Source organism: Tinamus guttatus, unplaced genomic scaffold, assembly GCF_059628265.1.
Source record: "Tinamus guttatus ecotype Peru unplaced genomic scaffold, ASM5962826v1 Tinamus_guttatus_pri_ptg000089l, whole genome shotgun sequence".
NCBI lineage: Eukaryota > Metazoa > Chordata > Aves > Tinamiformes > Tinamidae > Tinamus > Tinamus guttatus.
Window position 1 is genome coordinate 32,446 of NW_028288623.1, and position 27,302 is coordinate 59,747.

A 27,302-nucleotide genomic window follows, 5' to 3' on the forward strand; every position below is an offset into this window, starting at 1 on the left:
GGCGCCGCCGCGGCCATGGAGAGGGCGAGCCCGGCGGCGGGCAAGCTGAACGCGGGCAGCCGCGGCGCGGGCGACGGCCACGGCCCCGCGGGGGGCGCCCAGGCGCGGGCGGCGGCGGGCGGCGCGGAGCCGGGCGGCGCGGAGGCGGGCGAGCTCATCGGGCGGGCGCTGGATTTCAAGAGCCAAGGGGCGCAGTGCTACAAGGACAAGAAATTCAGGGAGGCCATCGGCAAGTACCACCGCGCCCTGCTCGAGCTCAAGGCGCTGCTGCTGAGCCAGGAGGCGAGCGGGCAGCGCGCTGGGGCCGCGCTCAGCGAGGAGCACAGGCAGGCGGTGGAGGCCATCGAGGTCGACTGCTACAACAGCCTGGCAGGTCAGCGGGGCCCCCGACCACCTCCATCCCCTCGGCGCCCCCGCGCGGCCCCTTTCCCCGCCCTGCTTGTCACGCCGTGGGCGTTTTGTCGCAGTTCGGTGCTTTGTTGCCACCTCCAAGGTTGGCCTCGGAGTGTGCCAGGTGCACCAGCCTTGGCTTGCGCTGGGGCATCGTGCGCTGCGAGGCCGCTGGCCACCTCGCAGCCTCCCCGTGCGCCCTCTGCCCTGCAGGCGAGTGGGGTAGCGCGGGGACATGGGGTGCTCGGGCTTAGACGAAAGTGTGGCCGGGGATCGGGCTGAGAGGCTGCGGAATGGCCCGAGGGTGCAGCGCCTGCTCCCTCAAACCCGCGATGTCCTTCAGTCACTGCGCAGAGCCCCAGTCGCGGTGCTCATAACTAGCAGCAGTGCACAGAGAGATGCCTTCTGTCACATTCGATTGGAGGAAAGGGAAGGGTTTGGGAGCCATTGCAATAGCTACAAATAGTACTAGACACAAAAAGCTTTTTTTTTTTTTTTTTTTGCCTCTTAGCTGCAAAAGTGGATATCAAATATTAGCAAATATAGTACTGGCTTGTTGCTAGACACTGGTCATGGCTGTGGCCAGGGGACTTTTGATCACTGCTCCTTGGCTCCCTGCTTTCTGTTTTGGACAAGTTCTGTGAGAAGGTGCAAGGGAAGGGTAAGCATTAAACTACCTTATAGCCTGACCCTGAAGTCCAAGACAAAACTCCTATTGACTTAAGTGAGCTTTGCTGAAAAAAGAACTGCAAGATCAGAGGCTATTCTTGTTCCCTGCAACCACACACACTTTTGCTTTCTAAGCTGAAAGAATCTCTAAAAGAAGACCTTGTCCTTAAGTGCATGCAGGATACAAGGTGCTCATAAACTGAAAGAGGTGCACAGCCTGACAAAATTGAGAGCTGTGCAGCCCATAAGGATGAAGGGTCACTTTTCATCCTTTACATCTTTGGGGGAAAAAGATGGCAAAATTAGGGATGTTAGTGTGTCAGCTGTTGCTATCACTTAGCTTTTGGCTTTCTAGACAGATTTGGTTAGCAATGTTTCCTGATTAAAGCAAACAGGGTTTAAAATACCAGCCTAGAATCTTTTCTTTTTTCAATCTATGTTGATCTGTTATCTCCATGTGGTTAGTGGGATGCAGCACAGTTTAAACCCCTTTTATCGTGTTTTCAAGTATGCTTCCTTCAAAATACTGTTTAGAAGGCATAGAGAGACAGGTGATATTACACAGTGGTACCATTACTACACAGTTCTAATTTTGTCTCTGAAAATTTCTATCTGCAGGTTTATCAAAACACACTGTAGAAGGCAAGGCTCTTTCAGACTGGCAAGCTAATACAAAGGGCCCGTAATGCTATGAACAATATAGCTTAGAGTGTTCCGCAGTTCGAAAAATACTCACAGGAAATATCTTTTCTGACTGTCAGTACTGAGATACAAATGAGATGTGGTATCTAGAAGGCAAATGAATTGGGAGGGAGGAATTGGAATTAGCTTCTGTGGCACCTTCTGCTGAGTACACAAATTCCCTTGCTGGAAGTGTTTACACTCGTGCTGACAGGATTGTCCTGCATGGTGGAGGCTGTCCAGCATATGTATTTACTGTTTCTAGTTTGTGCAGGCAATTTTTTTCACTGCTGATTGTATTTGATCCTGTCAGCAGTAGCAGTGAGAGACAGTGGGAGAATGTGTGCTCCATCTTTAACCTACATTTGAGCAGATTTTACCTAAATTCACCAGTGCGAATAACAAGCAGGTATAATAACTCTGGAGTTGTAACTGGTGCTTTTCCTGAGATGAGATAACCTCACAGCAGCTCAAGGTATCATTTTGCACAGACAGTTGTAATATGTTTCAGTAAGAGCAGAGAAAAGATCTTAAGAACAGGGAGGTTTCATGTTTATTTGATGCAGTGTCTGAACATAAGCATTGAAAAAAAACAATGCTGCCCATTGAAGAAGAGGAGAGTATGCAGTTAAGCTGAAATTGCAGTGTTGCTACTACTAGCCTCCTTCCACTGTCCCCATTCTAGCCAGAACCTCTGTGAATTAGTGTCTGAAGGAGGAGTTTTCTCAGAGCTGTCGTAACAGTTATTAAACCTTCCCAAAAGATACTTTGTGAGGTGCTGCAGTGAACCTCTCTTGGGTTATGGTGTGTTCCAGGAGAAGCCACTGGTGTCCTTACACAGCAAGCTCTAGCAGTGGGCTCAGCATCCTGTTTGAGTACAAGTCAGTGTTACTCTTTGTGGGGAAGAGGGGAGATGCAAGTGGTTCTACTTCTGAGCACTGGACATGTGCCTAGAGCTGGCTTTAAAATAAATAAGCTGCAGAGGGCATAGCAGCAGCACATGTTAATTCTACAGAAGGCAGTTTTTGACTTAGCTATGATTTGTACGCGGTAGAATTAGCAACTGTCATCAGAGTGTCCCTTGTTATCACATTCTGTTAGCACCTCTATGTACTCTCTAAGCTTAGCATCTAAGAAGCCCACCTTGGTTTTGAATTGCCACTTTTCAAGTGGCTACCACACTTTCGCCTTTTGGAGATGTTCTGCACCATAAATTTAGATGCATGCATACACACACACACACAACTTGCATATTTAGAAACGTTATAGCAGTCGGAGGGCATCACGTGTAATTGATTATATTCTTAGACAAATAGGCAGGTAGAAATTGTATACCGGAAAGGGATTTGGGGTAATCTTAGAGGTGAAGGCTGCGCACACAAACAACTGCAACTGGGGTTGACTTTTTTTTTTTTTTTTTTTGATGTAACAGTGACTACCTGAGTAAGAACATGTGGGCAGACACTAAATTGTTGTCAGTCCATTTGTTGCCTTGTAGAATGTAAATTTAGGCACAAACATGCCCACATGTTCTTGTTTGATTCTGCTGCTTTTGTAGAGCACCTCCAACAAGGGTTCCTTGTACCATGAGACAGAGCACCCAACTCCTGTTTAACCAGTGGTGCACAATAGTTGAGTCTAAACCTTAAGCTTTTGTTGCTCCTTGGCACTCTCACAACTGTAGCTATTCAGTTCAATTCAAATAATTCTAATCTGTTAGTTTATTTATTTATTTATTTATTGGCCTAGGATTTTTCCACTGCCTGCCATTGCTAGTAGTGCTCATTTCTTTTACTAGGCTTCCAACCAGGAACTCGCCTTCACATCTGCAAAGTGCAGTGCTGTTGTATTACACAGGCCTGCCAAACTCCCTCCACTTTAAGTCTTTTTGATAAACATTGCCAGATGGAAGAACAGTAGTGATAGCCACAGAAAAATCATACCAACAGCAGAGAGGCCTGCAGAATGGATGTGGGCTATAAGGCAAAGACAGCCATTGCTTTATGAATCACTGACTTGTCTCTGACCTTGAGGAAGGAGGAAATCACTTGACCTCTTTTTGCCTATCTCAGCCCAAATGTAAACAGAACAGGAACCACAATCCAATCCCAATGGTGCAATCAGTTGAGTTTCCACAAGCCAGTGGGGTTTTTTAAATTATTTTTTAAGATGTTTGTATGAAGAATGCATGTAGAAAACCAAACTGGTCAAATATCACTGATGTCTCTTCCCCACTCATAGAGCATCTTTTGTCTAGAAGAATTTTAAATGCTTCATGAACTGCATGCAGGTAGGGATCACTTACCAACTATAAATGCAACCACTGCTCATATTAAATGCAATGATTGCTTTATTCAGCCTCTCCACTAACAGTTTACAGGATCAAAAGGACTTTCTGCTCTGCCCTAGTCCTTCCAAACCACCAAAATGCTAAGGGTAAGCATAGTTTTAAGCTTATTCCTATGAGGGAAAGTTAGTGTGATAAGCAAATGTTTGTGAGCTTGCCTAAGCATGTAGAAATTCTAGAGCTTGTCCTGGCTAGAGGAACCCTAGAGAAAACTAGAAAGAGAACCAGAGATAAAAAGCTGTGGATTAGGAATGGTAGTGGATACTGGAGATCTAGATTTTTTATCCTGCCTCTCTGTACTAACTGATTTATCATCTGATTACTTCCTTTCGTTTCTTAGAGTCTCAGTTCACCTATCTGCATTTATATCGATTCAAGTGCTTTTAGCATATTATAGGAGTCCTGGTAGGAGGGCACATGTACCTGCAGAGTATTACAAAATATAGCAGTCCAAGATACCTCTCAGCCTGGATGATGAGGTTCGCCCATGGACACTGCAGAGGTGTTCACTGCTGCCATCAGGTTTGCATGCTGTCAAACTGGCAAAAGTCAGTGTCACAAAACATACCAGTTACAGTAGCATAGGAACCTTCAGCACCCACCCTTGGATTCCCAATCAGGGTGTAGGTACCACTCCCAACAGTCAGCAGTCATGCAGACTTTTGTGACTGGTTCCACTGAGTTAACCCAACCAAGAATATGACTGAACATGAGAAAAGCTGATAAAACTCATCTCCCCTGACCATCCACCAAGAGTTCTCACAGGGAGTCTCTTCTAAAATCCCGCTTACAGGATATAGCAGTTTACAAGTACAGACTCTACTAGGGCAAATGGTTCTGTGGGTGTTAGAACAGTACTGGATTGCTGCTTGCTGTGAAGTTTTTTAATCTCCTACATCAACAAAAAACACCCTCTCTAAGAGTGTCATACAATGTGAAAGGAAGACAGTCAGCAGCAAGTAAAAGCAGGATGTGGTCTGCACTCCGACTGATAGAGATGAGAGTTTTCTTACACTCTTATTTTAGATCATCTACCCAGCCAGAGTCCTTGGGAATATCTGACTTACAGATACAGTGTCTGCCTGATGCAGACACTGCTCCAGGTAGGTGCAATTGCAGGCACAGAAAGAACACATGTGACTATGCATAGTATTTTAATGATAGCCCCCAAACCTGCCGCATGATTAAAGTAAGTGGGATTAGAAGTCATTGCCATGAATTGAGCTGTGGAATTGCTCTGTACTTACCTATATCTTTTTGTTATGGAGAACAAAGATCTCCTTGTTCAGGCAGCAGTTTCTTCTGCATTGATGGGATGGGATGGAAATGCTTCAGACTTTGGGAGGGAAAGAGTTACAGGAGTTAGCTACAGCTTACCTGCAGATGTCAAAAATCACAAAGCCCCCTTAGGAACACACAACAAAGGTTAATTTGTTTATCTAGAGGTTTGTGATTGCTGCTGTGAAATGTGCATTGATATGTTTTGAGAATTTTTTAGTAACTCTTCCTGTCAGCTTTTTTTCTGTCCTGAGATTCTGTGGTGGAGCTTCTTCCAGCAAGAGTCCTGCAGTGAGTCACAGTCTCTTATATCTCCCCAGGTCTCCATCAGTACTGTGCTGGAGATGGTTCAGCTGGTTTGATAAAACCTTGACTTTCACACTTGAAAGTCACAGCTGGTTCCCCATCTATTACTAAAACCACCAGTGAGCTCCATGGTTACCTTCTTTTCTGGGAGCTGGGCCACCTCTGCATGACTGGCAAGTGGAACATAGCTCTCTTCCTCCTGTTTGCTTGGGCTCAGGCTCAGAAATATCTAATCCAGCTTCAGACCCTTCTTTCTAGTCTTTGCCATGAAACTGCTCATCAATTCAGCAGGAAAACCTCTCATACCTCAGTGTCCTGTAAGCAATGCGACTGGTACAGCAAGGGTAAAAGGGTCACCAGAGGGTGTCACATTGGATTTTAGATGTGAGATCTAATACGCAGCCGATGTAAGGAAATGAACAGTAAAAGAAGAGGGGACTAAATGAAAAGAAAGCTCTAAATATTGCCTGGTCCTAGTTTTTTCTTGACATTATGCCATCTCACAGAAAAGAACATACAGAAGAGTATGGAACTAAGGAAAAAAAATGAAGGGAGAAACTTCATAATGAAGTTTGTAGGAAATTTACTGGCTACTTGTTTCCTTCTGTGTTCTAATGAATGAGGAACAGTGATATAAATAGACAACCATTTATTAATCTTGATTTTAACTTAAAGAGGTTACTATACCAGTGACTGAGTGTTAAAAATGCTTTGAAAAAAAAGAGACAGTTAGCTATCAGCATTAGTCATTAGTTGCTACTAATGACTGCCTAGAATTATGTCTCCTTTTGGTTATTCCTGCATTGCATCTTGGATGAATGCAGTACATTTAGGACATTGATAGATGAATGCAGGTAAATTCTGTGGTGGCCTGGAGTGTTACTTAATTCTTTTTAACAAAGATTGTCATATCAGTGCAGCTTCTGGAATCTGCAGGTATTGTTGAAAGTAGCTTCAGCTAAGGAACATTCCGTTGTACCTCAGAGTCTTTGAGGTTGAGGGATGGCAGTAAGGCAGTATAGCTGGCCCTGTTCTTGCACTCTTCCCCAGGCAGCTTTGATTAGCAATCATTGAACTAGGGCTGGACGACACAGACCTGCCTCACTACAGCCATTCTTAGTTTAGGACACTGCAGAAGATGGTGCTAAAATAATTCATGGAAGTGAATTAGCCACAGTCACGTTACACTCTGCTATAACCCTTGGCAAAACGGACAGCTGGGAGCAATGATTTTTATCTGTCATAGCTAGACTTGCCAGAACTCATCTGTCACTCTCCAGTAGCTAATGTCATGGTCTTTAAAATATATTCTATTCTCCCCATTCTCTGAAATTCTGGACATGTCATAACCCTGAGGCTAATAGGCTGGATAGCACCATCTGCTTCTCCTTGGCTTTGTCCTGTGTACCCAGTGCTCCTGTCATGTTTCTGAACTGTGGAGGCAGGTCTGCACACGCAGTCTGTGCCTGTCCACCTCCACTTCCTCAGCATACATGCCTACCAGAGCAGCCTTCTCAGCAGTCCTCTGACATCCCAGTACTGCTCCAGTCCATCCCCAGTGTTCTTCTCTCACTCATCACACTCCTTTCCCTTTTGAATTATTCTGCTGACTCTTCCAGTTGCAATGTACCATGTCAAACTTCTCAGTTTCTCAGCTTCCCAGGCAAAGGCCTCTCCCTTCTCTGTCCTGTCAGCAAGGCCGACTCATCTACCTTGTTTTCAGGCTCTGCTCCATGGTGTCTCACTGCATCTGAATTCCTTCAAGCTGCTGGCAGTTTGTATGTCTGCATTAGCAGAGAACCCAGGATTGTGCAACAAATCCTGTGTCCCAAGCTTCTGACTATTCATAGCATCTCAGAACTGTTCACTCCTGCGTTGTACCAACAAGGGAAGATCTGCAACTCCGCATGTTTCTAGATGGAGTGCTACTATAAAACAGACATTTTTACACTGCCGCGTAAGCCCAGCAGAGCATAGCATGCTGAGTGTTGGTCACATGTCAAGTGTGTCCCACTAGACCAAGTGCTTCTCCAGTCACTGCTCAATATTCCCTTCCCATTCTTTCCTCAGTAGGAGCATTGTCTCTCGCATTTCCTTGCTGCCAGTTTAGGGGTCTGTCATGAAGATTGTTCTGCATCAATGAGAACAGCAACTCCTTTTGTATCAGAGTGGCAGGCAGCAAAACTCTACTAATCTAGCTGTCGATCTAGTTCCTTGGGAGCTGCTGGAAAAGAGCAGCTGGGTCAGCCAGCAAAAAACCAACAAGCTAGTTTTTCTCAAATTTTGATTCCAAGGGTCCTGTGATGGACTGATTACAACTGTAGTTTTTCACCCCTCTGCTGTTATTCTGGCTCAGCCACCTTAGAAACATCTCAATGGCTCATTTCCTTCACATACTCAAGTGCAGTAACTACCATTTTGCAAAATGTCTTGTTCTTTAACGCAAGAGGGTTCACGCTCCTGTGGCAGAACTTTATCCATCAGTGGTATAAATTTGCTTTTCTATCTGATGCCTCTTTAAGGCTTAGCCTAACAGTGCATTGGCAGTGATTTCAGATCTTCTCAGATGGACCCTGTTTATCTTAGTTTACTCTCAAATTCAAATAAGCTGTTGACTCCAGGCAGCAGAACTGTTTATTGCTGCCTGAAGCAGATGAGGTAGAACAGAAAACAAGCACAACTTTGCCCTGTACATTCCTCAACACAGAGAGAAGAAACTTACACCCAGAAGCAAATTAAAAGCAGAAATATTTGTGACTTGAAAATTTATGTCAGACACTGAGTACTTCCTTGGGTTATTCTTGGGCTGAAGTGGCCATCAAACTCCTACCTTCAGTGTGCTGGGATGTCCCTACAGTGACCATCACTCACAAATTCATCCTGATGGAAAAAGTGACTTATAAGATAAAAAATGATCTGTTCGTCAGCCATGGGAAAGAAGCTGTGAGGATTCACATTTTCCTACCCAACTCTTGCTCTCAGAGATGAAAGGGGCAAAAAGATCCAAATATCTTTCAGTCTTTCAGGGTATAATGAAACGGTTCTATCCATTCTCAGACAGGATCTATTTGGAGAGCTCACCGTCTCACTCATATAATCTTGCAGAAGCAGAAACATAAGGGAAGGAATCTATCCTGGAAGATCTATTGCTATAAATCAGCACTTCTGCAAAAGCATTTTTTTTTGTCTAGTTCTTCAGAAAGAGCCAAATTACAGGCTCTGCCCCATGCTTATAGATGTGGTTCTCTCATCAGGCAGTAGGGTGTGAAGTTAAGCCTCAATTTCTTCTTTAGTCACCATATTTTTAATACTAACATAATTCAAATCCTAGATTACTATCCTCTTAAATTATTTGCAGTGATTAACAGCTCAAGAGACACTAGTGCATGTGTGCTGCAAGGAAATCAGAGGCACATAACATCCTCACCTATACTGGAAGTACACAAAGAAAAAGGACTCATTTTCTCTCATACTTCTCTTAGGTACTGTCATGGAATGCAAACTGAAACAGCCCAGGATCTTTCATAAGTAATTCAGGGGGTTAAGCAGGGAGAGGGAATAAATTAAATTAAAAAAAGTAGAAAATAGTTTTTAAAACCTAGAGCTGATTAACTTGGAGCACTGTGCCAGAAGGTATCGTTAAGTTAAGGAACCTAATAAGGTTAGAAAAGAAGGCTTAGACATGTAACTAAGGAGGACATTCACTGCTATATTAATAGGATAAAACTGTAAAGCAAATACTACATTTTCATGCTTGAGAACAGCTGTTAACTATTTGGAATTTATGAATAAACTTCTCTGAGGTTTTCATTTTCTTGTGCAAGGCCGTGTCACATAAATGACTCAGTCCTCCTATGATCAGCTGGCATATTCACATCCTTTTCCTTTGTGGATGTTTCCAGCTCATGAGCTCAAAAATTCTAGCAAACATTTCTGTTACTGGTTACAGAGAGCAAAATCTCACATTATTATTACTGATTTCTATCAGAAATAATTTACTGTTGTCCACCAGATCATGCAGTTATTTCTATATGTCACCGTCATCCTCATCCTTTATGACAGTACAACCCAACTCCATATCCATTAGTAGAGCACTCCTACTTTTGCATCAAGGGCATTAATGAAAATACTAAACAAGCACAATTCTGAAATTAATTCCAGAGGAATTCTATTAGCAATCTTTATTTATAGACTATTATTTTGCATGTCAACAGAAGCCATTTCTGTCTTCTTTAGCCCATGGACTATACTTCATCTTCCCTAGTTTAACTGAAAAGACACAGTCAAGACAGGATATTGTATTATCAGCATGATTCAGTACAATTATTTTTGTGTCCCCAGTGTCTGAAAAACAAGCTTCCTACTTGGGATAGAAACTGCCTTGCACATGCCCCAGAGTGGACATACAAGCCTACCTCGTCCTTCAAGTGCTGGCAATGCATTGCACAGACATGGTTTAGTAAGGATTTGTGAATGCACTGAGATCTTTACCTGAAGCACTTTGCTACAACTCATATTGACAAGAGGGCACCTAATTAGACAGAGGACTAGCTTATGTTCCCGCACAGCTCAGGCCCAGACTTTATCAAGCAAATACTGCATTGAGTCACTTTGGTCTTCGGTTATTTAATTTTAGCCTGATTTCCAAAGGAAATAAATCAAGCAAGTATTTTTTGTATGATCTACCTGTCAGTTCCCTCTTAACTAACCATTTGATAGAAAGATAAATGTTTCAATGATGCTAAGTCTATATTGTTCCAAGCAGAGTGCAGGAAAGAGGCAAGGACCATGAGAGATCTAGCTACACGAAAAAAGTGAAGTTTAAACTCACCCTGTACAAGATATCAGAGCACAGCACAGTGACAGTCAGAGTCACTTTCTCTGTTGCTCGTAAAGCAATCTTCTTTGTAAGTTTATGTAGTGCATTTTTAAAGAAAATATAATTTTGAGAGTTTTTGTACCTCTTTCTCTTTCTTCAAGTATATATGACTCTTTCCAAGAAGAGCGTCAGCTCTGGCCTCTTCTCTCTGATTTGTTCAGTTCCTATCTCTCCTGCAGAAGTTATAGAGGTTATATTTAGAGGTTATAGAGGTTATATAGAAGTTATATTTTCTGTTTCAAACCTTAATTAAAATGGAAGTGCTGGGCTGTGCTGAATATGCATAAAACACGTGAACGGATTATTTTAATGAAATAAATATGCCTCCTCATTTGATGTCTGTCCTGCCAATGAGACACTTTTAATATAGAGAAGGCTTAAGAAAGAACAAGAGCATTTCAGTCACTACCAACAGGACAAATGCACAAGCAAGTGGCCTTGGAGGCAGCTGTTCCCTGTTGCTTCACAGGCTCTGTAATTGTCAGCTCTTTCACATGTCCTGGGAGGTGACCTAAGAGCCACCACAGGGCACAAGCACACAGATGTTATGTGGCCACATCATCCCGCCTCGTGAATAGCACAGGATAAAACGATAGCTTTCGTTCCAAATTGAACACGCTGCAGTAAGCCAGGCTCGAGGTAATCAGGGCATGCACAACTGTCAGCGACTTCATTTAAGAGCCTTCAAGCCACTGCAACTGCATTTCACATGGCTGCCATCAGTTGTCTGCTCAGTGAACCGCTATGAGCAAAGGAGGCTTCCCACTTCAGTGAAGAAGGCAGACTGAGTCCCCATTATGTTCTCTAAAGCATCTCCCTATATGCAGAAATCCCTTCCCCACCTCAGCTGGGCCCAGTAGGACCCATAGTATTCCAGCACTTTCACTAGTAACAAACAAAAAATACATGATAGCACTTGTTAGAGCTGGACTTCTGCTGAACTGCAAACGTTCACCTGATGGTTGTCCCCATCTGATGTTGCCGATCTCTGATAAAATTCTAGGTACTTTTCCCCCTGTGAAAAGGACTCAAGAGAACAGATTCATCCAGTGAACTTCAGTAGCAGCAAAAGGATGGAGGAAGAAAGGATACAATGTAAAATAGGTGCAGCAGTAAAAAAAAAAAGGAAAGCAATAGGAGCTGAAAAGCTTGAGAGGCAAATAGCAAGGGAGGGGCAGTAGAATAAGCAAACAGCACAGTAGATTTGAAGGCTAAACATACTTGAAGTCATACTTAAGGCAAAATACTCATACAGGCTGGACTAGATGAGTATTGATTTAAAAAGATAAAAATAGGTCAAAATTACTAGATGAATATAAAGTTAGAGAGGAGAACCTTCCAGGGGGTTTAACCTGCCAGACAACAAGAACAACCTTAGCAAAAACAAACAAAGTTATCTCCATCTACTCTAATGTGGCAGCAGAACATATTAGTGTTTATGGAGACAAGTCAACATGATCTGGTGGTTAAAAACTTGCATACATACACTCTTGTGCTGCCAATGAATTGCTAGGACTTTGCTCCCCCCTCTCCTGGGAAAAAATCAAAGCATGGAGATCAAAAGATGCAATTTGAAGATGATCTCCACCTTAAGCTCTTTTATAGTACCTAATTATAATATCTTTCATTTGCACCTCACCTATTGAATTGCATCCTGTTCTTATTGGGACACTTCTCCAATTTGCGAGGGTGCTAACCCTGTCTTCCAGTGTACTGTCAGCTCTTCATATGTTGGTGTTATCCAGAGGTTGAAGAAGTGGTCTGTATTCTGTCATTTAGGTCTTTATTGAAAATATTGAATACCACACTAAGACACATAAGTGTAGAATCCTACTTAATATTATGTTCCACTTTGATAGTGAAGTTAAGCCTATTAATTTAGGCTGTTCTCCTAAATTTGCTTAAGAAAATGTCAGGAGAATGTGTCGTTTGACTAGAATCAAGATATATAACATCTACTGTTTCTTTTACATCCTCAAGATTGATTACCCTATCAAACTGAAATTAAGCAGATGTGCTGACAGCTCACATTAGCTGTCACTTATCTCCTTTTTATCAGCCCTGTGCATTCCAAGGTTGTAGGAAATGGCAGCAGGAGAGTCCTACTCTCCTGCTAGTGGGCTGCCAGCCTCAAAAAGCCAGTACGCAGATGAGCAGCTGAGCAGCAACTTTGAGAGCTACTAGATCGGAGTTTCCATTTTTTTCCCTTACCTTAGATTTTGCTTGGCCTTTCCTCTTAAAATATAATTGCTGAAGTATCCATATATTTCGTTCACTGCTAAAATCTCCTGGGAAAGCTAGCTGGTGCTACAAAATCAAAGTCTCTTCTGGAGGAGATACAAAGGACATTGGAGCAGCCAAGAAAAGATGGAATCCATGTTATGTACCAGAAGGAAAACATATCCAAGGAGGCAGAATGGGGAAGAAGAGTCACATTCTTTCTACAAATGGAAAGCCACGCTGAGGAGGAGATGGTGGCTTGGAAGAGGTGGATGACTTTGGGATCTCCAAACATTTGTGGATTCACACCTCATTTAGCATTAATCTCTCCCTACAGAGCAAGACAGTCTGTCATACAGTCTGGATTTTAATGTTCTACATATTTCCCTGTATGCAGAAACATGACGGGCATATTCAGACCTCTGGTACATGGAACAGAGTAAATGAGAGTGTCAGTGGCTGAGAAGTTGTACCATAATTCTAGTGTTCCCTTTTGATCCCATTAAGATTGTCCAGGAAATAGGAGTCATCTGATCAGATTATTGTCAGACATTATCAAGCTGTCTATAATTAGCTTCTTACTGGTGAGAAGCCAGGAAATCCTTTGTTTGCAAGCTTGGACTATATAGAGAAAGGAAATATTTTGTGGGAGAAACTGCAGATCATAATTAGTGTCTCAGCCCTGTGATGTAACTGCATGTGGCATTTCTCTGGAGGCTTCTAAGCATCCCATTTTTGAGGAATACGGGGTTACTTTTTTGAAAAGCCCAGCACATACGATACTTAGTGCAGATGTGGATGCTTCACCTCTGTTCTGTTGACCTGGTGGAGGTTTCTTACTTTCTCTTTATCTCATACGGCTCCCTTCAGTGCCAGTCAGGATTGGAAATTTACCAAGTTAAAACATAGCCTTAAAATTGGGCTCTGGCATTGACATGTAACCTGTGTGGTCTCTACACACCAGACCAATAACCTTGACTTAAGGAAAATCTGGATCCAGTTTCATTTAGTTAATTACATATAGTATTACAAGCATCCAGATCTTTTTACGTTGTACATTAAAACTATAGAAGCTTAAGTCCAAGGTGACTTTTAATCTAAAATAACCCCTTGCATTTTCAGCATCACCTCATGCAACATTTTAACTTGTTTTAGAAATTAATTGTAACTTAAATTACTAATAGGGCTCATTTTCAATGTCCTGTAGTGATGGTATACCTTTTAACCCCTTCAGTGAACACTCTCAGCTCCATATGCTTGTTATAAAACACCAGCTACACAGTCTGCAGTGCACAGATATTAATGATGCATCCATGAGTGGCATGGTTAGGAGAGTGCTGTTTATTCCAAAAGGTTTGGGGTTTTTTGTTTGTTTGTTTGTTTGTTTTAACTTTCTGGGGTACTTTTATTAATGATTTTGTTATATCTCAATAACTTCTCTTCCCAAACACTTAAAAATAAAACAAACCTTATCACTGCCATGTTTTTTCCTTCTCTGAGGAAGAGCATCACCATGAAGGATGACAATTCTTCTGAAATAACAGAAGTATTATGAGACACCCCTAGTCTGACCTATCATTTTGAGGCTTAAGGATATGCTAGAACAAAGCCTGCTCAATGATACATAAATCATACGTCTGAATAAAACCCTGAAGCAGTTATATCAAAGCATCAATCATGTGTTTTCCAAAATAGAACTAGAGCAAGAATGTGCTCCATCTTCCTGCAATTTAAAGAGATTTTAAGTGAGCTGATGGTTTCTATACTTAGGTTGAGGTCATATCAGAAAGCAAAGTATTTTGCAGGGTTAAATCACGGTTATTTCTGGGAATGACACTATCAGGCTATGAAATGCACATCGAGTTTTTAGTGGATAGAGCACCTAGCACTTTCTAAAGAGCGCTAATCCACACATTCACCGTTAACTTCCAATGGTAGAATCAAAAATAAATGCAGCGAAAAAGGAAAATTCACTTCAGATGTGGGCAGTAATTGATTTAGCTACTTGGCTATTTTTTTCTGCTTGAAAACCAAACAAATGAAGATATGCTTGCATTTTGCTTATTAAAAAAAAAAAATCACAGCATGTTGTAGAACAGTCTTAGCAGCTTTGTTCCATCACAGTAAACTCCTCAGTGAAAGCAGACCAAATGCACCAATATGTTTCTAGAAGGCAAATATAATGTACCCTGAATTTTCAGTTTTTAAGGGGTGGAAAAACAGAGGTCATTTGGATTCAGACCCTTTTGCCTAGGTACCTGTGGGCTGTTCAACCATATGACTATTAGTTCCTGCACAGGATGCCTGTGGCAGTCTCCAGGGAATAAATACAAGTGCTAAATTAAGGCATTGGAGATTTGTGTCCCTTGGCCAGTAATAACCAGCAAAGATAGTTCAGAATGGGGATGTAATTTAGGCTAAATGATCTGCTGGAAGAGCTGTTGTGAATGTTCCTCTTTGCCCCCAGGCTAATTGCCCCATGCCTCCTATTTTTTTAGCAGCTTGTCCCAAACCTCAGTGCATGATCAAGCCCTGTCCCCTCAATACATCTCTTCTCCAGTCCTATGGTTGTGTGTCCCCACACAGCTCTCAGTCCCAGTGTTCTTGCCTGTCAAGTCGGTCTCCTTATGTTTCTGTTGAAGGTAGGCAACCCAGGTTAGTTTAGTTTCCAGTTCCTGTCCTTTTTTCTTCTGCTTAGTGAAGCTGTAAAAGATGTTTTTTGCACTCTGTTTCCCAACTGAATTGTGCCTGGAGTGGACAGAATATTAAATAGATTTGAGTACCTTTTTCTAGGACATCTCTACTGAGTACTAGATGCAGGCTGCTTTTCTTTTGGGGAAATTATCATTTGGCCAGCTATACATTACTCTGAAGATGACAGAAGGCACCTGCTTGACACGAATGATATCTGCCAGATTTCAGTTTGCAGAGCCAAGTGATGACAGGACTCAATACAAATCCAAAGAGACAGTCACCAGAAATCTTTAACAAGGGAAGGCTAAGATGTATTTCCTTAGCCTACTTGCAAAAATACCTAGAAGTTTGGAATGACATTTTCCAAAAGCATACATCAGACATTTCACATGTAAGATTTTAGTCCAGTACTTATAAGTAATGAAGCTATTAGCTGAAGTCTTTCCTAGAGGGGAAAGGCCTAGACAATCTTAAAAATAGGCAGTGCCCCCCAACTTGCCTGGGTGACAGTGACCTGTAGGACAAGGGCCTTTGCACCTCTCAGAAAAAGCAGTAAGTGTAGTTCTTGTGATGGCTAACACAATGCACTGAACCTAAGGCACATGCCACAGGGCAGGGATATGCTAACATTGTTTACAGCTGCTAAGTTCACAGTAATGTGGCTTGGTCCAAAGCCTTGCTTACAGTGGGAATTTAGCCACTGTTGTGTGTAAACTGGGTCTGGAGGTTTGTTCTGGCATACAGATTGACCCTCTGGCAAAAAAAAAAAAAAAAGTAAAAAACCTAATGATATTTTTGTTCAGAAACTCCATGTTAGACTTACATCCTGCTTCCAGACTTAGTTCTTGGCTCAGCCAAAATCAGAAGCCAAAAGTTCAGGCCAAAGTGAGCTATTATATAACCTGGAGATGTTTCTCTGCTAAGATGATAACTGACAGCATTTTTAATTGAGCTTAATTTTCAATGCTCAAAGAGCCATAAAAGTGAAGAAAGCTGAAGTTTTTTTTTTTTTTTTTTTTTTTGATAAAAGACTCTAGGTACATCCTTGTGCAGATTATTATACAATGACTTGATCAGAGCCCCAAAGCTCTGATGCAGGAGCAAACACAGGCTTTTCAGGGTAGCAGACTAAGGTGTAACAAGAACAAGTGTCTGATAGTTGAAGCTAAGCTTAGAAATAAAGAAGAAATGTAGTGACATTTCTTAAAAAGTGAAGGTAAGTAAGCTTTTGAAAATAAAGTGCTGTTCTGGATCCTTTCTCACTAGCACCTGTCAAGCCTAGATGCCTTCCTAAAAAAATAATCTGGAATTGAAGTAAAATTAATTTGAGGAGCAATAAAGTAGAACCACAAACCCTAAACTGCAGTGATTTTTTCTCAAAACTTCCCACCACTGCTAACTACAACTACTTGCAAGAGCTTAAAAAAAAAAAAAGTGCCTGTATTTTGATTCTACAGCTGCTTTAACCTTTGTTTTGCCTAACCTTGTTGAGGGTTGCCAAATTAGCTCCCACAGTACCATTTGCTACAGGTGCCAGGTCTATACAACATCTCTCAAACTTGCAAATGGTGGAGCTGGCTAGCCTAGATTCAGTCCAGGAATTAAGGATTTAAGACTACTCTTTTGAGGCAAAACAGCCAAAATTCTCACTTCCTTGCTTAGGCATCAAAATTCAGTCAGGGAACAAGATGGACAGAGCCCCTTAATCAGAGCCAGCAGAAATAGCTGTCTTCTTCCCCCTTCCCATAGCACAATTCACCCAGGGAATTCCCTGTGGCTTATTTTACAGTAAGTAGGAACACTCACCACATTGTGGCATGTGTAGTTTTAAATAACCAGAAATTACTTTTTGCTCAAGCTCATACAGTAAATCAGTAGCAGACTGAGAATGATACTCAAGGATGAGGGACTAACCATCACACACTGGTAGGGCAGGGGAAGGAGATCTTAAATTCTGGGCTGGCAAAGCATAGCCACCAGATGCTGTATTACAGCCACACAGAACCTGTGGAAATGGGTGACTAGTCCTGTATTCACAAGCAAAGGGCATCCTTCTGATCCCAGGGAGCTATTGGAGGTGGTTCTGTGTAGGATCAAGCCCATGCCATTTCAGAAAAGCAGAAACAGCAGCGATATAAGCCTCCCTTAATTTGTTCTCTCTGACTAACACCCTGTTCCTCAGAAGGACTCACTGAGGGCCTATTATGAGCAGGGTGAGGAAGTGTTTGATGTGGTAAACAAACATTCCCAGCCAGAGATGCTCTTCAGGAAAGCAACACATCTTTAAAACAGCTCTTTTCTGATGGAATTCGGTAGGAAGCGCAAGGAGTTCAAGCCTGTTCTGTTTTTGACTAGTGAGTTACTACCAGGTTTGGTATTTTCACTAAATCACTATCTATTAAGATCATTTTACTCCACCAAGAACAGAGCACGCGCCTCTAAATATTTACGAGGGAGTTGCTCCCTTCAGTTTCATTTAGAACAGAGTCAGTTCAAAGACTGGCTCTCCAAATGGCCTGCTCCTTCAACATAACCATTTCTTGCTTATCCATCTGCTCATTTTGTTAAGATAACAAGGCATCTATCCTACTAGCCATGTGGCGCTGACTCCTCTCTGCCACGTGCATTAGTTACTAGGGATGCTTGTTAGCAGAATCCTTGCTGGGAATGCGAGTCTCAGAAAGAGCTGCTGGATATTCAGAAGCCCAGTTGGGTTTATGGAATTGGCAGGATTTATAGGACTCTCTTTTTTTAAAACCAATTTGTGAAGCAAGTCAGTATGAAATGATTAATATACATAAGTATCCTGACTGCTCCTCATTTTCAGAGTCATTTTTATGATTCTAACAGGAAATATCAAGTGGTAAATAAACAGAGGCACTGAAATCCCCCTCTGGTTGGTCCAAAAGGCAGCATCGCAGAACGTGAAAGGCTGGATCAGATTGGCAGTGTGCAGAGAGCTCCTGCCACTGATGTACATGCTACTGGTCAGCAGATAGAGAAGGGAAGCCAATTTCCAGGGCTGTGAAGCCAGCAATAAATTTACAGAGCCTTTTTTTTTTTTTAATAGCGTTGAAAAAATGAAGAAAAACAAAGCACAGTCATTTCAAGCTCCATTAGAAACCGAATGAAAAAAAAAATCAATGTTTGACAAATGGAAAGGGACAAATTCTGCGTGAGGAAATGCTATTGAGCTTTTAAAAATGTATGTGTTTTTCAACAGACAATCAAACAGCTAGCCCTGGGTGCATTGCAGTCACAATTTTGACACTTCAAAAGAAAAGTGCTTTTAGTGGCAGGTGCTGCTAAACCAGATTAAAAGTCCATAATTAAAGCAAATAAGACAAGCATCTTTTTAGCAGATACATTTCTTCTTAACCAAGTAGTGAGGCCAGTTCTGCAGTCCTTGCTGCAGTCCATATCTATCTCATCAAATGCCTGGTGGGTAAAAGCCTGTTGATGATTCTTTCCATTTAGCCATTTAAGCTTTAAAGGTGTATTTGAGTTAGGAATATATTCTCTGTTAACTGATCATAGAGTCTTAAACTAATTTGGTTTGGAAGGTTCTGCTCATGATGTGTAAAGGGAGATACAGGGAAGGTACATGACTTCAGGGCTACAGGGAAAGGGATCAAGAACTGTATTGAATTCTTGACTTTGCATCATATCCTCTCAGCTACAGGCCGCAGTTATTATGCAAAAAAAATTAAGTCTGGCTGTTCAGTGGTGACATCTGAACTGTGACAACTTGGATTTCCAGGAGTAGCAAATTTCTTCACAGAGATGCACCAAGTAACACCACATGCCATGGGCGGTTTCTCTCCAGGTCCCAGGACTTACTAATACTATCCTCTGAGCTGCCCTTTGCAGCATGAGACATCCTCCCCAGCCCTCAGAATCATGTCATTCCCCAAATTGTCTTGGTTTAAAGCACCAAAAGGGCATGTTGACAACAGCTTTCTTCATTCCTCCAAAATTGCAACTGCAATGCACCCTGTCCTTGCTGGTGGTTCCTAAGAACTGTCTTAAGCATTACAGCAAGACATGGAGGTACATCCAGCATCTTGTCTTATCAAGTGCAGGGACTTCTGTGTCCTGTTTAAACTCACTGCCAGCAAGGATGTTTCTCATCCTCAGCAAAAACAAAGCTGCAAAGCCTGTCTCAACCATCTCCCTTTTCCCCCCATATCGTTCCTCATTGTGGGGAAACTCATTGCAGATCTGCTTTGGTTCCTCGATGTTTATGCAAGAATTTCTCTTTAGAACATAAAATCCTCAGCATGCTGTTTCTTCACAGTTGTTTACCTTTTTCTTTAGGAAGTCAGTTGTACTGACCTCTTGTGATGAACTTGTTGAAGTATTTGGGAAAAGCATACAGCCTAGCACATTTTTTCACTGTGCTGTAGCTCCAGGTGTCTGTTTGCTAGCAGCACATTCCAACAGAGCAGAGTCCTCTGTTACTTCCTTTAGCAAAGCTTCCCATTGTATAGGAATGCCTGCATCAAAGGCATTTACATATTTGTAAATCTAACAGTCTTGGATCATTAAACCCATTACAAAGTTTGATCAAATTAAGTCTCCTCTTCCCTTGTCAGATGTCTGTTCATCTGGTCACCCTTTGCTGGGTCAGGCCCTCAGTCTGACAAGTGAGGTTACGACAACACGGAGCCAGGCCCTGCCATTAGATCATATGGAGTTCCAGTTCTGTGGAGGGAACTCCATTTACTGCCTTGCTAGCTTCCAGTTCCTCAGAACAAACAATCCCTTCACTTTGGATTGCCAAAAATAAAAGCATCAGTGTTTAAATTGTGAATAGTTGAATCTGGGGAGAAACTGTATGACTGCAGCTCTTTTTGAATCATGAATGAGTCATTTCCCACACCTAATCTGTTCTCTTCCCCATGCAGATAGCAGGAGTGGAGGAATACAGCAGTAACATTTCCTGCTCGCTCTCTCCCCCTGTTCTCATCTCTTGCAGCCTGCCTGCTCCAGGCTGAGCTGGTGAATTACGAGCGTGTCAAGGAGTACTGCCTCAAAGTGCTGCAGAAAGAAGGAGAGAACTTCAAGGCACTCTATCGATCAGGAGTTGCATTTTACCACCTGGGTGACTTCAACAAGGCACTCTACTACTTGAAAGAGGCAAGAGCCCGCCAGCCAACAGGTATGGGGAGTGAGAATATGACTTTGTATTGAGTGCTTTTGCATTTCGTTTCACTGGACTTTGTGGTTTGATCCCATTGATTTCCACAGGGATAAGTATGACTCACTCTCACTGTGTCCTTAGTCATACCTCACTTCAAGAATTCTCTAGTAGTGCAGCAAGTTTGCAGTGGTAGCGCCCAAAGATGCTGCTATTAATGGCTGCAGACACTGCAGCAGGACCTGGAGCATAGCTGTACTGCTGAAATGCCATCCTTGTGAAAGGGATTCTACCTCTCCTTCCCTGTTGTGTTTTTGAAGAAAGCAGGATGGAGAAGCATGCATCTTCAACATTACATTTCCTGAATCTTCAAGAACAACTTTTTCCCCCTTAGCAAAGCCAGGAAACTATTTGCAGCCACCAACAGTCATGCCTTCCACCATCTCTTTACTAAAGAGTGTTTTTGATCAAAGACATCCATACTTATGTACAGAGCATTCATCAGAAAATACATTTCAATTTTTACAATGAAAAATGTTGCTTCCCTGTTCAAGGATCACTCATCCTTGTGTCCAAAACAATAGATAAAAATTGGGGAGCACATGGAAATTATATATTCAAACCACTTAGTCCTGCCAGAGCAACTGCCTTTATGCTGATCTACCCAAATTCAGAAGGCATCAGTGCAGAGGCAGTGCTTTGGTTATTAAAGTACTACAGGACCCCACAGTAGGGAGATAAAGCCAGGGAGATTTTTTAAAAATCAATTCTGTTAAAATAAGCAGCTTACAATAATCAAAGCACAGTTGAAAAATAACAAAGAAAAACAAATAGAAGCGATGTGCAAATGAAACCCCACAGAGCAGGTTTTCTGCCTGCACCTGAATGGAATGGTGCGAACTCGCCATGAAATCAGGCAGGAGTTGGGCTCTGGCAGAGGCAGTGGAACTGGTGTCCTTTGGACAGGAGGAGGTAAAGGAGGCTGCTAGAGATGACGGTGCCTCATGTCCTACAGGGACTGGCCCTGCTGGGCTTCTAAGGTGAGTGTCCTGAGGAAACATCAGGCAGGATGCACTTGGAAGAGCAATGAAATCCTGGCCCTCCATTCCCCTCTATCTCCCATAAGGCTGCCTGGTTCCATCTGCCATGCTTGGCCCAGGGCTGCGGGCAGTGTGACAGCACAGCTGTGCACACCACACTGGCTCAGAAAATGTGCTTAAAAGCTCAGTTTAGCCTATTTAGTTTACAGTATGCCCTTCTGCTTTCAGCCCTTGCCAGAGCCAGGAAATAGAGACGCTTATGCAAAAGAAGAGCAGTTGCAGGAAAATACAAAGTTATACTAACCTTGAGGTTCTGACTAGGCTTAGATGTGCAAAAGTCATTTCAGTGAAACTGCTTTGTTTCCATTTTTACAATATGTATTTTGGTGCCTTTTTCCCTCCTCCAGTTACAGTATTTGGTGTCCCTTATTGCTTCTTAAAATAAATACTAATGTATTCAACAGCAATAGCTTCAAATACATATTTTGCACAAAGCAGTGGCATCAGAAACTGTCCCTGAAGGCCCTTACTGTACACAAGAAAACAGTTCTGGCCTTCAACTCTGCATCACAAACCCTTCCCTGTTATTGTTACAGTACAGCGAGTCATTGTTCTGCTCAGAGTTTTAAGATTATTGAAAATTTAGCAGGGGATTTGAGGGAAAGAGGTGAATGCAAACAGTAACAAAAAACAGGGCTGTTAAGATACAACAGAAGGGACACAGACACGAGCAAGAATTATGATGTACCCTGGATAAACTCAGTGTCCCCAGTTTCAATGTTTCTATCCAAAAAAAAAAAAAAAATCGTTTTTCTTTATACAGTGTTTTGGTAGGCTGCCTGGTAAAACACTTGGTTATTATTACAGTCATGTTCTGTGTGTTCTCTTTTTCCAAAAAGGAATGTTTCTGGCACAAACCACTGGCAATTATTCTCTTTGGTGGGGGGAATTTTAAATAATAAAGAGGAATTAGTTAGCAAAGGGTTTTAGTGTGCTGAAGGTCTGTCAGCACAGCAAATCCCTGATGGATATTTACTGTTTGTCAAAGGTAAGGGTTGCATTTAGTCTGATTTCTTACTTCAAAAATAAAAATTAAAAAAAAATCATCAAAGCAGATTGAAATTACACAAGATAATTATATAACACTCCTTACTAAGGAACATCTTGGAAAGAGAGGAAAGCAAAGTGTACTTGTAGCCTTCTGTGAACTCTTGGGCAGAGGGTGGTACAGCAGGTAACAAAGTGAACTTCCACAGCCAAACACACACCTTAACTTCAAGCCTCCTTCAGCTTGATCCCGCTGATCTGGCCACATCGCCAAGGTAACTACTTACTGGGTTTGAAAGATGGACTATTCGTTGACCTGGTAACATCAAACACCAGCAATTAAGCTCTGTTCGTCCTGCTCTGAAAACTCATATTCCAAAACCACACCAACTGAAAGTAAAAGCCAGATTTCCATGCTGCATATGGCAGGCTCACGGTTAAGACCAAGAACTGGCTTCCTGGGCACTTGTGACTTAGATATATTGGGAACTAAAACCAGTTCATAGTCTTATCTTCATGGCACACAAACGACTCTATCAAAGCTACAGACAGACATGCAAATAGCCTTTAAAGCTGCAGGAGGTCACCCTGCATGGGGGCACAAGCACAGTCCTAGGAGCCAGGAGACTTGTGTTCATGTTATAGTTTTTGCCAGTATAAGTTCAATCTAGTCACCTGAGTTGTCCTTTCCTATGATTGCCACCGCAGTGAAAGGGGACCATTTCTTCCTCACTGAGAGATAGGATCCACTTTTCATTACAAACTTATGCTCAGCTATGAAATACTGCACAGGGCTAGAATGTTGCAGCACTATTTGGTAGAAGAGACTTGTGAAAGACAGAGCTGCTCTTCTTTTGTAAACAGAAATCTGCTCATTATTTTTCTTCAGTAAAATAGTAGCCCTCAAAAAGGAAGCAAAACATGTCAAAACTTGCTGGGGAGATTTTTAGCTAACCTCCAGTGAGAGCTTCTCCTGTCTTCAATGCAGCTACACCTTGTTTTGCTTCTGGCTCCTCAGGCATGTGGAAATCTCCCAGGTGAGTGAAGTTGTGCCATAAACAGCTACCTCCCTTCCATTCAAGCCAAAAGGAGCTGGCAACTCCTCATCACCTAATTATATACTAAACCCCACCTCCACATCCCCTTCTTGGCCAGGCATCAAGTCCCCGCAGGCCCAGGCAGGTGTGATTTCCTGCCATGCCTCCTCAGTCATCACTTATCACCTGCGCTGGGCAAGCACTCAGGTTGTGGAAGGATGTTTACCGTGTTGTAACCCATCAAAGCCTGGAAGGGAAAAGGACAGAGAGGTTTCAGTGAGGGGCACGTGGTACAGCAGGACTCTGGATTTAAATAGGATCTCTACCTTTCCAGAACTATAAATTAGCCCCCTCCTGGCATGCTCACTGATTTTGCCCTAGGTCTAAACTTCAGTCCCTTGGTTAAACTTTTTCACTCCTGAAAGTTGTTTTATCAAAACTAGATCCCAGTTTAGAAATACCTCCTTTAAAATTTGGTTGGTATGAAATGCTGGTGCACTGACAGCCTAGAAGGCTGAAGCACTTTATCTAGTACAAGCAAGAGCAGAACTCCTTGTCTTGCCTCATTGCAAACGTCCCAAGCAAGACGAGTATCTTGCCCTCTGAATCCCCCCTCTTGACCTGAAAGGGAGGCTGCAGCTGAGCCTGAAACAGAGAGGCCCATCTCACCAAAGACAGCTTGAGAAGTCACAACATTGCCCCAGCCCACAGCCACCCGCTGCACATTTGCTGAGTGCTCTGAGCTATGGGAAACTGAGCGGTCTCCTGCTGTCTCAGCTCTGACTGAGGGCACAACAGAGTTTTATTCTTCTCATTTTTACAGGAAACTTTGCACTGACAGCACCACCAGTGGGTGCAAAGCCACACTTGCTAGAGCTGGCCATGTTAGCAATTACTTGCCCTTCTTTTTGCAAGTTCAACCGCTTCTCATTTCCCCAACTGGTGTGGGAAAACGTATTGCTTGGACCATGACAAGATTGCCAGTGTCCTTTAGATTGGTTTCTGAGAATCTCAGAATTTAGATAGACTAAGCTGGCCTGGCTAGCCTTCTGAGTAAGGCTATGAACAAAGAACTATTTTTACATTATGTATCAATGAGATTTTTTTTTCCTTGCTTGCTTCCAACATCACATAGCTTTTGCCACTGTGTGGATGCCATGCAGGTGGAAAGTCGCCATCATGATAGTACAGGATTCAAGGAAGGACTGGCCATGAGTGCAGAAGTATGAGATCTCTCTTGGGATACGTACTTATCAACCTAAGCTTCAGGGTGAATACAGTCCCGCACTGCTAGGGCCAGGAGTTACATAAAATGTGTGTATTCTTCGTGCTGTCTTAATACACTGAAATACTGTTAGGAGAAAGGGGGCTCAACTTACCACCTCCATAAGAGTGGGATCTCAGAGCTCTCTGCTAACTGATGAAACAGTTCTCTGTCTGCAGGAATTTCACTACATAGGATAGGCTAGGCAGTATGCAGCATGCAGCATATGGCAAAAATGAAGATATGGACTCTCATGTTGGAAGGATTCCCAAGTATGAGCTTTAAGGAGAGCAAAGAACATGAAGGAATGAGAGCAGCAGGATTTGACTCAGATCCCCTTCCTGCCTGGGCTCTTTCTGAAGGCAGTGCTAGGGTGATGCAACTCCCAAGGGGAGGAGATAGGAAGGTGTCTATGTGGCCGTGTATCTGTCTCTCACTGGGAGTTGTAAGCACTGTATGTGTATGTGTGTGCTCTTTCCGTGCAGATACCAATGTCATACGATATATCCAGCTGACAGAGATGAAGCTCAGCAGATGTTCCCAGAGAGAGAAGGAAGCCTTGTGAAAATGAAGCTGCTTCAGCTGACGTGCCCAAAGGGGAACATTTCCTTCCTAGAAGCCCATTTGGTGGATTTTCCTGTTTGCTCTGCCTCATCCCCAGCTCCATCCATCCACTTTCCCTTGCTCTTCATTGAATCCCAGTTCTGAAAGAAGAAACTCAGATGCTGGATATGGCTGCTTGCCAGCCATGGTAATATCCCTTCCCCTTTTCAGGAGAGCACAGTGGCTACATCCAGCCTGGTTCCAAGACAGTGTCGAACACATGGTGTAGGCAGTGCTGGGGACCTTGCTGGTCCTGAGCTGACTGCTTATTACCTTAGGGAAGCAACCCCCAGACAACTACTTCCTGACCCAGCAAGTTGGAGACAAACAGTTTCTACTGGAGCTTGGAAGAGCTAAGAAACCAAGAAAGCCACCGGTCTTTTGCAGGGGGTAACAAATGCCTTTTTACCATCAGTGCCCTCTGCCTGCTTCCCCACTGCTGTGTTACCAGTCTCCAGTGAGAGCTCATGTGCTCCCAGTTTAATGCCAGTGAAACTGTTTCTAAACATCCTCTTAATGAAAGCACAGCACACCCTACAACACCCTGAAGAGCTGTCCCAGTGCCAGAGGAGAAGGCTGTGGGGGTACCACAGAATGCTGAACAGACTGTGAAAGCGCGGTGTACAGTATGAGGGAAAACTGTGAAATAATTCATTAAAGGCAAATAAAAATTATGAATAGGCAACAATTCCAAGCATTGCTTTTAGAAGGGTCCTCCTGGGATCCCAGTATCCAGAGAGGCAACATGGTCTAATGGGGACAGCATGGGGTGGGAACCAGGGGACGTCTCCATTCTTATACTGGCTGTGCCGATGCCTTGCTGTGTGGTCTTGGCCAGGTCACTTAGCCTCTCTGTGCCTCAGTTTCCCCATCTGTACACTGGGGATAATAATACCTCCCTACCTCGCAGGGGTGTTGTGAGGATTTATTAGTTAATGTTTGTAAGTAACATTACAGTGATGTACAGTGTTAAGTATTATTAGTACATTGGATTGAGGTATGGATTCTCCCACCTTGTGTTGGTGCTTCCTGTGTCCTGTTTCTTCTTTTTAGAGAGTGCACTGCTGAACATGCGCAGGGCAGAATCAACATCTCGTCTCTTTAGACGTGTTCCAGTAGTTTGATCACTCCTAAGAGTTAAGGCTCCTTGGCTCAAGGGTCCTTTTCTGAAACTGCCAGTAATGGAATCAGAAAGTGGCAGAAACATACCTGCAGTGTGAGACATTTCTCCTCCTCAGTGGCCCACATGGAACTGCTCCCAGTTGCAGGGCAAATATGAGTGGTCTCAACTCACGGTGGTCAGTTTTAAGTGAGCGCACCCAGAGATCCTTTACTTGAAACATGGAAGTTGAAACACAGAAAGCGAAAAGTTGAACACAGGAGTGAGTGCAGCAAGGAGGCCTGGACATAACGTAGATGTGCCTAGAGGGGACGCCTTGCAAAGGCAAACCACAGTTGTTCTCCTTCCACCTCAGACACAAACTCCTTTGAAGTGACTCCATTCACTCATCATGTGTGAAAAGAGGAGGAACTAAGTAGCTTGGCAGGTGTTTGGCCAAGCAGTAGGAAGACTGACAGCAAGCAAGAGCTGAGAGCAAAATGAGAGATTAAAACGGGATACAAATTACACACCAAACCCAGGCTCATGGACAGAACGCGAACTAAGGTAGGAAAAGGAAGAAAAAAGGACCTGGCTAAAAGCACAGC

General features: G+C 42.9%; 1 protein-coding gene across 1 annotated transcript; it reads left to right on the forward strand.

Moving 5' to 3' along the window:
• TTC9 (tetratricopeptide repeat domain 9) lies at positions 1-26,607 on the forward strand. The gene is made up of 3 exons (XM_010219092.2): positions 1-373; positions 20,443-20,625; positions 25,478-26,607. The coding sequence occupies exons 1-3, from the start codon at positions 16-18 to the stop codon at positions 25,555-25,557; spliced, it is 621 nt and encodes a 206-aa protein (XP_010217394.2). The 5' UTR covers positions 1-15; the 3' UTR covers positions 25,558-26,607.
• The last annotated feature ends 695 nt before the right edge of the window (positions 26,608-27,302 follow it).